General features: G+C 41.9%; 1 protein-coding gene across 2 annotated transcripts; it reads left to right on the top strand.

The window, feature by feature from the left end:
* The first annotated feature begins 1,839 nt into the window (after nucleotides 1–1,839).
* LOC127314051 (uncharacterized) lies at nucleotides 1,840–7,942 on the top strand. 2 transcript variants are annotated; one of them, XM_051344521.1, is made up of 11 exons: nucleotides 1,840–1,980; nucleotides 2,096–2,269; nucleotides 2,707–2,832; nucleotides 4,037–4,176; nucleotides 4,472–4,558; nucleotides 4,698–4,826; nucleotides 5,524–5,676; nucleotides 6,165–6,266; nucleotides 6,885–7,064; nucleotides 7,147–7,226; nucleotides 7,609–7,942. In XM_051344521.1, the coding sequence occupies exons 1-11, from the start codon at nucleotides 1,896–1,898 to the stop codon at nucleotides 7,640–7,642; spliced, it is 1,290 nt and encodes a 429-aa protein (XP_051200481.1). In that variant the 5' UTR covers nucleotides 1,840–1,895; the 3' UTR covers nucleotides 7,643–7,942. The 2 variants fall into 2 exon arrangements, with proteins under 2 accessions (XP_051200481.1, XP_071679472.1); XM_071823371.1 differs by lacking the exon at nucleotides 4,472–4,558.
* The last annotated feature ends 2,591 nt before the right edge of the window (nucleotides 7,943–10,533 follow it).

The following is a 10,533-nucleotide window of genomic DNA, read 5'->3' as shown; positions in this document are numbered from 1 at the left end:
ACACCAAAGGAAGTGTGGACGGGAAACTCGAGCCTGGTTGGCACCAATGTTAAGATCTCTTATGGGTAAAGCAACACACCTCTGCAGAGTGTAATGAATCGTGACCAGTCACTCCCTGTTCCGGGTTTTGGAACTGCGAACGCTGCCGGAAAGGAACTCCATGAAGTTCTAGTAAACCGGTGAAGGCTGACGGACATAGTTCTTCTGAATAAAAGCAACCTTTTGAAGAAATGATTATGAAAACCTGCATTGGTACTAGACTTTCTGGTCTAATGCCGTAGCTAGTGCATTAAACACCTCTTTCCTATAATGAACTTGTTGAGTACGCTCGTACTCATCCCACTCTTAAATCTCCTGCTTAGATATGGAGGCATCATAGGAGGATCTACAGTGCAACTCGAAGGCCGAGGAGTCAATAACTACTTCAAGGGACAGGACCCTGCCAGAGGAGTCAGATACCACACCCAACAAGGAGAAAACCTAGATTAGCAATAGAAAGGAACTAGCTTCTTAAACCTAGCTCCTATTTAGCTAGAATCTATTCATAGCCCCTATAGCTAGTCAATTACTCTACAAATAGAGTTCGTGATAGGATTAGACTACGAGTCGTTCTTATGGAGTTTATTTACAGATTTACCTCATTGTAAAGTAGGAGTCTGTGCTGATCTTATGTAACAGAGTCTGTATGTAATTCTATAGACATGCCTTGGACCCGCATATGTTTCTGTTGTACCACTCTGAGCGATATAATACTAGTGGAACGGTGTTTCATTGGTGTTATATCAGACTTGCATACTACACCATGAAGTGGTATGCCGGGTCACCACAATCCAGTACCTCTCATCAGCGCCTTCGAGCCGGGCAGCTACACTGAGAAGGGCGCAGATTGGCCTGGCCCTCCCGTGTTCCGGCGATAATGGAAGGGTGGAGGTTGCAAGAGTAGTTGTTAATCCTAGGCTGTCGTCATGACAATATGGATCCGGCGGTCTCAATGCATGTGTCGACCACGTTGTAGCTTGGCCGCCTCACCTTTTTTAGGCAACCTGCTAGACGTTATTATTCAACAATAATGTTTACATGAATGTTAATAGAATAGGGAGTACCCAACCACAAATGATGGCCAACTCCAAGTGATAAACTATTTCTAGCTAGGTTGTGAGCTTCGAAATTTGAAGCCCTCCCCTCAAAAATGATCTTGCAGTCGCTGAAAGATGCAGATCGTGATTTGATCTCCGAGACAACAGTTCCATATCTCCCCATACTGCCATCAGATATGTCTGTAACCACTGTCTTACAATCAGGATTCTTTGAGAGGTTAAGATCTTCCGCCAAGGATAACGCCTCACGACATGCCAAAGCTTCCTGGACGGTAGGATCGTTGATGCCTGAGAAGATAACTGAAGAAGCACACTAATAGACTCCATTAGAATCTTTACAGAGGGCAGAAACCACACCCAAATTTCTAGTCTTTGATATAGCTGCATCAACGTTTAGCTTCGCCAAGACTGAGGGTGGTGGTAACCATGTTGGAGAAGCATTCGGTGCGTGTACTTGCACCCCACCACCAGCCAAGGGTTTTGATAATTCCTTCAGCTCTGCAATAAAGCGACCTATGAACTCATGAGTAGAAAGCGGACTTTGAAAAATATCCCGGTGAATTGCCTTTCTCCTTGCTGACCAGATAGCCCAAAGAGTGATGGTTAGCCGGATAAATTGTTCCGGGCAGTCGGGCTATTTTCAGGCTTAAAAGAGAAAAGCCAATGGCCCAGCCCGAAAGAACTCTTGGGCTGTAATTGGAGGCCGGGCTGTCCATGCCACGGTCTCCTCGTCTTCCTCCATTCCACACTACACTTTGACACTTGCTCCGCGGCGCATACACCGGCTCCTCGATCGCCATGGAGATGGCGGCGATGGGGAAGCAGGAGCGGGAGAAGGTGCTACTCTTCGCCGCCTCCGAAGGCAACCTCCGCCTCCTCAAGAGTAACCCCGCCGCTTCCTTGTCCTCCTCCTAGGGTTTCATAGCATAGCAGCGTGGTCAGTACTTTTGACTTGGCTCCCGATTTTTTTTTTCCCGCATTGCGTGCGTACTGCGAAGAGATGGCGCGGGGGCTCGACTCGGGGGGCCAGGACGAGGCCGCTGTACTTGCGGCGGTGACGGATGGCGAAGGGAACCGCGCGCTGCACCTGGCGGCCGCGGCGGGGCGGGTGGAGGTCTGCAGGTACATCGTCGAGGACCTCCGTCTTGATGTCAATCAACCCAACTTCAAAGGTTTCGTCCTCTTCACTAGTCCCGTTGCTCCCATCGCGTCAATTCTGCAGCTCTTCAACTTTTACTACCATGTGAAATTTGTATTTTAGGCTTCAAATTTGGTGTTACATGTTCTGTGCATTTACAGTTAAATCAAACATATGCAATACAGCCATGTCTATAAAGTTCATGCACAACATCACAGGTATCGGTTTGGTTTTTCTTCAGAAATGTTATATGGGCAAAGCGATATCTGTGGAATGGATCTAAAGTGTCGTCTCTTCTATCAGTAATCGTGGAATCTTGGCACCGCTTTAATTGTCAATAGTAAACATATTTCAGATGGAAAGGCATTTGATACTTCATTACTGAACTGTGAATGGATTTTTTTGGGTGAAGGGCAAGAATGGTGTGAGATTGTTGAGCTCCTGCTGTTTCTTTTTCTCGTGTTGCTGCAGGTGAGACACCACTGTTCTATTCTGCCTTTTATGGAGGAGCTGCTGCTGCCAGATATCTTATTGATCATGGTGCTGATCCATTAGCTGGCAAAATATGGTCACCTCTCCATGGCGCTGCAGCAAAAGGTCTCTCTCTTTCTCAAAAAGTATATTTGGAGTCGATACATCACATATTTTAGGGAATTTACAGTCACTTCGATCTTTTTTCATTTGAAACCCACATCTATGGATATAAGCAGCAATGCTTAGACTCCGAAAAATAATTGTTGTCGCTTTCCGTTTAAGGCTCTTATAGCTGTAGGGATATGAGAACTTGGAATCAGAATGCTTGCTTGTGTTAAGTCTGATCCTATGTTTCGATAGCGGGAATGAGAAATAAAAATGGATCCTATGTTTCATGGTGGAAATGGTTTAAGAAAAATGACATGGATTCGATAGGGGTGTGAACGGTTCATATCCCCATGTTTTAAACCCAAAGGGGAAGGCTTGGTTATGAGGTGGATATGGGAATGGAAAGCCAAAAGTACTAAATTACCATCACTGATTACTGCACACATGTCTTAAACTGAGAAGTTGGTCCCATTCCTTAATAAAAAACTACTCCCTCCGTTCACTAATTTAAGACGTTTCAGCAAGCTAATTTACTGTCAAAACATCTTATATTAGTGAACAGAGGAAGTTGATTATATAGGAGGAACTTGTTAATTTCTCATTGATTGAAGAAATTGGCACCCAAATGCTTTCGATAAGATCAGTCTTCCTTTTGTTGAGATTTGATTGCCAGCCTCTCTTTGTTTGAAGAGACTTGGCTAACGAATAAAGTAAGGATGAAACACACAATCATGGCCCAGGGCTGCAATTGTCGTTCTTGAGATCATGACGGTTGACTACCATGACACCTCTGTTCGTAAAAGCGATGCGCTTGATGCTTCTGTTTTAGCATATCTTGCCATATGTGTCTATGTGATTGATTCCTTTGCATGATGAAAGAAGGAGTGCCATGTTTTCTGGCGAACACCTTTTGAGTTTGGAAACTACATGTTCGATTTCCTATTGTTTCTTATTCAAGGTATTGATTGTAAACTTGTATAAGCTAAAACTTGATGATTTTTCTACTGCTAGGCTTAGATACAGAAGTAGTGAATGTATAATTAGTCCCAATCCGATCACATTTGTAAACATCGTCCTGGATGGGATCATTGGTAACTGAAGGATAATGATCAGTTAATGCTTGATAAACTGAAGCCTTGTCTGGAGTTCATTCAATGCAGATCTATTGACAAAGACAGCTACTGCTACATTTTGCCAATTTTTTATAATTTCTTTCCAGGAAATTTTGAAATAGTAGAACTGCTGCTTTCAAGAGGAATCAATGTGGATTTACATTCTGTACAAGGGACACCGTTGCATGCAGCTGCTCTTCATAAGCAAGATTGCATGATGAAATTTTTGTTGGAGCACCATGCCGATGTAAGACATCAGTTTCTTGATTCTCTCCTTGGCTGTGTGCAAAAGAAAAACTCTGAAATTGAAAATCTTGCGTTCAGTTGCACTTGTGCTCCTTCTCTATATTCTATTTGAGTTTAAATCAAAGAGTATACATTGTGCGAAACAACAAAAAGGTTACACGGACAGTAATTATTTTTCCTATAGTAGAACTTGCTCGCTTTCCTAGAAGTCTGCGTTATGTTTTTTAATGGGAAGAGTGTGTTATGCATAATTTCTATATAAACACATTTCTTTCTATTTCTTCCACTTTCCACAGCCTAATAAGGTTTGCAGTCTTAATTATACCCCATTGAGTTGGGCCATGCGTACTAAGTCACTAGAATGTGTGAAGCTACTCATTCAGGTCAGTACTCTCTCTTCGTGTGGAACTTTCTTAAAGTGAACTCTGTGCCAGCTTCATTAGCATTTCTATATAAACACATTTTTATGGCTGACATGTGAAGCATTAGCTCAAATGATCAAACAGTTGTTCATTTACACAGGCAGGTGCTGATGTGAATTTCGTTGACTTCAGTGGTATTACTAACTTGATTTTGGCCGTGCAATATGGCTTACCTGGTACCGTGCAATGCTTACTAGATGCTGGTGCTAACCCCAATATTCCAGATGAAGTGAGTTTTTATTGGTATCCTCTTTTGATGTTATCCTTTGTCATGATCTATTTCATGCATCAACTCTGTTATAGGTAGCTAAGCATTGTTTCCTATAGGGTAAAGTTAGGCTGTAGACTCTTGACAAATTAGAATAATCTGCTTGCCTATACTTTTTCTGACCAAGTGTACTCATGCTAGCCCACCTGAGTCCTTGTAGGCTAGGCTAGGGGTGCTGGCCTTGTACAGTTCAGTTTTCCATTTCTTCTTGAGTTCTGTTTTTGTAGTTTTGCTACATCCTTTGTACTTTTGCCGTCTTCTTGGTGGTTCCTTCTAGGCGTGTGTTTGAGAAAAGTGTACTCATGCTGTGAGGAATAGGCTTGAATGAGGAGTAAACACACAATTCTTTATCAAAACTTACATGCTCCGCAGAAAACATCCGACACATGTTATACTAACCTGTTCAGTGTATATTGTCTTCTGCCCTCACTCTCAGTACATATGATGTTTAAACATTGTAGATTTAAAATCTCTTGCGTTGTAACTTGCAGAACATGTCATGTAAATGTTTGTTATCTACTAAACTATGTATTAAGAAAAATGTACAGCTTCTTGATAGTCTTGTAGAAGTAAAAGAAACTCAAAATGCTACTTCTACATAGTATTTATGCTGGGTGATGATTAATTGTAAAACCAACCTTTTCTGTTATTCTTGCAGTTTGGTAGAACACCTATTGAATTTGCTGCTTCTGAAGGCAGAAGGGACATGGTTGAAATGTTATTCCCTTTAACTTCTCCAATTCCAACACTGCCCAAATGGAGTATCGATGGAATCATTTCTCATGTGGAGTCCTTTGGTTTGAAACCGAGGGCATGTGTTTCCTTCTATCCTCACTTGCAGTTACACATAGTATTTATCTCCATGGATTATTATCATAATTGCTATTATCCAGCAGTTCTGCCTGTCATCCAGAGAAGAAATAGTTTTAACTTAGTATTGTCATAAAGGCAAATGTACAAAGTATGCAATGCAAATTTTACTTTTCATCCCTTGCATCACTACTGGCAAAATTCCAATCTTTGGGTATGACTGCATGAGCAACTACTCATGTAATAATGTGCTAGGCTCAAGAAGTTATCTTAGACGCTATTGCGCAAATTTTTGTAGTTTTTCGCTCCGGCCAATAGTTTTTATAATGAATCTACGATAAACCTTCAAAACTGCAACATAACACAATTTGATCTTATAAGTAACTAAGTGACAATTAGGCTATTCAGGCTGAAACTTGCAAATTGGTACAGATTCCATGAAATTCTAGTTCTACATATTTGTTCTAACCACAAAAATTCTGTGCTCAGGATAAACAGAAGTGTGAAAAGAGAAGAACTGGACTGAAACAGAAAGCTAAGGAGGCCTTTCAGAGAGAGCAATATTTTATAGCGTCACAGTTCTATAGTTGTGTAAGTCATTATTGCCTGAATGACAGATGTTTTGTATATTTCTAAACAATTGACCTCAGTCAACACTGTAGTTTTGTTGAAAGCTAATGCTACATCTTTCTGGTAAAACTTGCGTCCTTAGATGCTTCCTCCACTACAGAGTGTAAGGCATTTTAGTCAATCGTTATATAAAACCAAGTACCAGCACTACAACATCAATTAGTATCTTAATTAGACCTATCATGAGACATGCTCTCATAGTATGTATTATTTTATATTCTACTACAGCATACATTTATAGAAATTAATGGTCAATGCCTTACATCTTGAATGGAGATAGTAGTTCCATTATTTAGGAGATTTGAAAAGAGTGTAATGTTCATCCGTTAAATGACAGCTATTGTATCTTAGCAACAATGACATAGTTGAGCAGTTTGTGTTCAGAAGGCTGAAGCAATGCAATACTAGTTTCTACTTTGAAATGTACCAGCTTGTCCAACACAGTTGCTCGTTTCATGTGCTCAAGCTCTATATCAATCAGCATAACACTATTTGAGCGTTATCCTCATTGATCTATTTATTATCTTGGAATGCTGTTTTAGGTATTGCTAAAACCTGTATGTGATTGGTGTACTGTAGGTAATGGCATTTGACCCTAGTCCAGATGATCGTGTAACCATATTGGCAAATCTGAGTCTTTGCTCGTTGCGTGGCGGGAACGGAAGCGGTGCTCTCTCCTATGCTACTATGTGCAGAATGGCACGACCTCATTGGCCAAAAGCCTGTTATCGACAAGGGGCAGCTTTTATGTTACAGAAGGTAAAAAAGAACATAGTTACTTTTTTTCAAGCATCCATGGTGACGACCATAGAATTGAACTTCTGGTTGTATCTACTTATAGGACTATGAGAAAGCATGTGAGGCTTTTGCAGATGGCTTGAAGCTTGACCCTAAGAGTGCTGAAATTGCAAATGCTTTAAGGTAACTGGTCCATGTTTTCATGATGTGAAGCATCGCATGCACTTCCTTACATCATAAGTTCAGTGAAAGGGTAAATGATATCATACATGTATCAAATTCCTTGTAGAAGGCAGATGATTATTTTCTCTCTTGATAGGCAATTGTGTACATAGAAGATGGCCCTCTCTCCAAATGAATATCACATGGATTAAGTTATTTAGGGCCTGTTGGTATTTTTAGCTAGAATTTATCTTTGATCTCTTCAGTTCTAGCAGTTTATTCATGGAAAGAGCACCTAATCTTGACCAGCATAGTGTATTCCTTAGTTATGATTAATCTTCTGGAACAGGAGTTATGCACAAAATTCTGACAATGCTTATGTTCGAATTGTTTCTGGTCACAGGGAAGCCCGCGAGGCAGCGAAGAATGCTTGTTGACCTCAAAATTAACTTACCTGGAGAAATTTTAGGCCTTGTTTTGTTGCTGGCACCAGGATAATTCCGCAGCTGCCCTTTTGCCTAGTCTTAAAACTCTCGGCAAGAATATATATGCAAACGTCTTGTGCATCTCGAACATTTCGTGGCACTCATCATGTGTAAATATGCATGTGTGAACCCTCTTAACTGTTGTATCTAGTTCCAGTTTACCCATTTTAAATTAAGTGTCAACAAACTTTACCGTCAACAAAACATTAAGCTTGTGAAGCTAGTATTGGTTTTCGCGGGTTTGACTGTAAATTGGAGCTCAGTTGAGATGTTTTTGCTGGTGGGCATGTGTGTGTTGCTGAACTTGATTCTGGATATTTTCATATCGGAATGCCGCATTTGGATGGGATCTATACTGAGTTTTGGGGATGATGCGCACAATCAGCTTAAATTGAGGTTTCTTGTCGAGGAGAGGTTGCCCGTGGCAGTGCCAGGGTGAAGTGAGGGGAGATCGAGAAGAAAATCGACGGGCCTGGGGTTTCAGCTTACTGAATTGAAAAGCAGCACCCTCTTTCTTACGATATTAGCAGGGAAATATGGGCAAATTGATGAGATTATACAAATATTTCCAGACGAGCAGCAGGCTCTACATATTCCAGAGAAATAAAATTGTGTATCCTTCCGAGGAGGAAAAATATTCCATTTGAAAATGAAAATAAGGCGCAACAGATCAGTCAAAATAATAAGCTTCTCTTCTAAGAAAAGGAACTCTAGAGCTTTCTTGGTGCAATGGGACCCCAAACAAATCATTCACCCTTTCAATAATGCCACTGAAACCAGCCATCCCCCCTTTTTTGACGGAACAACGTACACGTTTCAGAATTGGCTCGAGCAATGGATTGCAGCAATAAATTCCGACAAGAGCGTGCTCCGAGCTGACGAACCTACATCATCCCACAGGCATGATTGGTTGATTGATCGACGATGTGGCTACTCGAGACAACACTTACAACTGCATGATTAGGAAGCAACATTAATGGATCAACCAGTTGAATATCTTGCACGCAATGTTAGCTGCACCCTGCACGGACAGATGTTTCGAGGATTTTGGGACAGTGATTGATGGATGACCGTATAAGGTTACTTGCATGGGATGAAACTGTGTTCCAACTTGATTTGTTCACTAGTTCATTCTCTATTATGATTCCAAAGAGTAAATTTGAGGTTGTCAAATTTGATATCCAACAGAGTAAAATGTGCCCAAGGGCTTTCAACAGTCATATGGGCTCTATCTATATTGCCAAATTGTTAAATGGGCACATTTAAGTGGCATTTGTGTGCATATTGGCCCAACTTCTGAGGATACCAGAACGAACTTGCCACCATGGTGCTGACATACACTTTCGAGTTTCTACAACTCTTTAAACATCACCTTCGTGTTCACTTTACTAAATGATGGTTGGATTATTTGTTGGCCAATGTGTCATTGTATATTTGGAACATCATGGTTGCTTAGGCTTATTTTTCCACATCGTGTCGGTGCAACCTGAGATGACGGCTGCAAAGGCTTTCCCAAAATGTGGTCATCAAAATAAAGTGCACTACGAGCATAAAGTGGTTTGACCAAAATGTTTATCATTGAGGTACTATATCGAGGGGTGGGGTGCTCACAAAAGTGCAGGAGTGTCCATGTGCTTCTTATGGTGGTATCGAACTTCATAAAAACATTCATCGCATGGTTGTTTCACCTAACGGAACCAAACGTGAATTTAATAGTGTGTTCCTATTTAAGCGGGAGAAGAGAGATGCAACATGATCATAATTCACAAACAAACCATCCCAAGTACACGAGTCCGAGCAAGGAGTAGATCTCAGTCATTGCTAGGTTTATGTAAACAAATTATGCACCTAGCTGAATCCGATTTTTCAATGCCTTTGGAAGTCACAAATATGTCAGGACTTGGAAGCATCGGGATTTCTACATGAACTAACAAGGCAGGGCATGATGTTGCTGCTGCTATTTCTGATCAGTCTCTGCTTAGGCCTCTTACCCGAGTGGCAACTAAGGTGTACAAAGCTCCATCATTACTGGCCATGCCAGAGGAAGATACTTGCATGGCGAACCGCCTCTTGTTGTCAACGTCGCTAGCAATGGGGAGACCGTACTCATGGAGCAAGAAATAGGCACGCCACTCTTGCACCAAGCCATGGCCTCGTAGTCCACCTTCTTTTTTTCGACAACCCGTAATGGATGTGCGCGTCTTTGTATTAAGCTGTCAAATTTTTTAAAGAATGGCTACAACAGCACAGACTCGTCTTTCGGCTTACAATACATTCGTACAACAAGAACGATAAACTCACCTTACCCAACCTCTAGCCAAGAACGGCGAAGAGACGGGGCACTAAGCCTCCAAACCACGTCACAGCCAACGCCAAACACTACCAAAGCACAGCCAAATACCAAAGTTGCCCACAACAACTACTCAAGCGCCTAGAAGAATTGGCGAGCAAAGTGAGCGAATGGCAGGTTTGGCCGAACTTGGGAAGGAGATGAGCGGACATTGTTGATGTTGACGTTGACATACATTGCGCCCGGAGACTCCTCACACCTTGAGTAGTAGTCAGCACACTGAGGTCACCAACTATGAATGCAATAGTGAGGACACCCTTCGCAGCCTAGACAACGCCTCCAAAAAGGGAAATGGTGTTGCAGCGCCGCAACCGTTCGGTCCGACATAGCAGACCTAGGGTTTCCCCTCGCATCGAGGGGAGGAACAATCAGACCCATGAAAACACGCCTCAAAAAAAGAAATGGCACCCACAGGCGTCACCGCGTTCAGCACCGAAAGCACTGAGCAGAGTTTTCACACGGGCCAGAGACCTTCCCCCGACGAACCAGAGAT

This window comes from Lolium perenne, chromosome 7, assembly GCF_019359855.2.
Source record: "Lolium perenne isolate Kyuss_39 chromosome 7, Kyuss_2.0, whole genome shotgun sequence".
NCBI lineage: Eukaryota > Viridiplantae > Streptophyta > Magnoliopsida > Poales > Poaceae > Lolium > Lolium perenne.
This window is presented reverse-complemented; position numbering and strand designations above follow the sequence as displayed.

Excerpts from the sequence above, each read along its gene's own strand:
- LOC127314051 (XM_051344521.1), top strand. The coding sequence starts at position 1,896 with ATGGAGATGGCGGCGATGGGGAAGCAGGAGCGGGAGAAGGTGCTACTC. Across the intron at positions 2,270-2,706 it reads CAATCAACCCAACTTCAAAG|GTGAGACACCACTGTTCTAT; the intron begins GTTTCGTCCTCT and ends GTGTTGCTGCAG. Across the intron at positions 7,065-7,146 it reads CAGCTTTTATGTTACAGAAG|GACTATGAGAAAGCATGTGA; the intron begins GTAAAAAAGAAC and ends ATCTACTTATAG.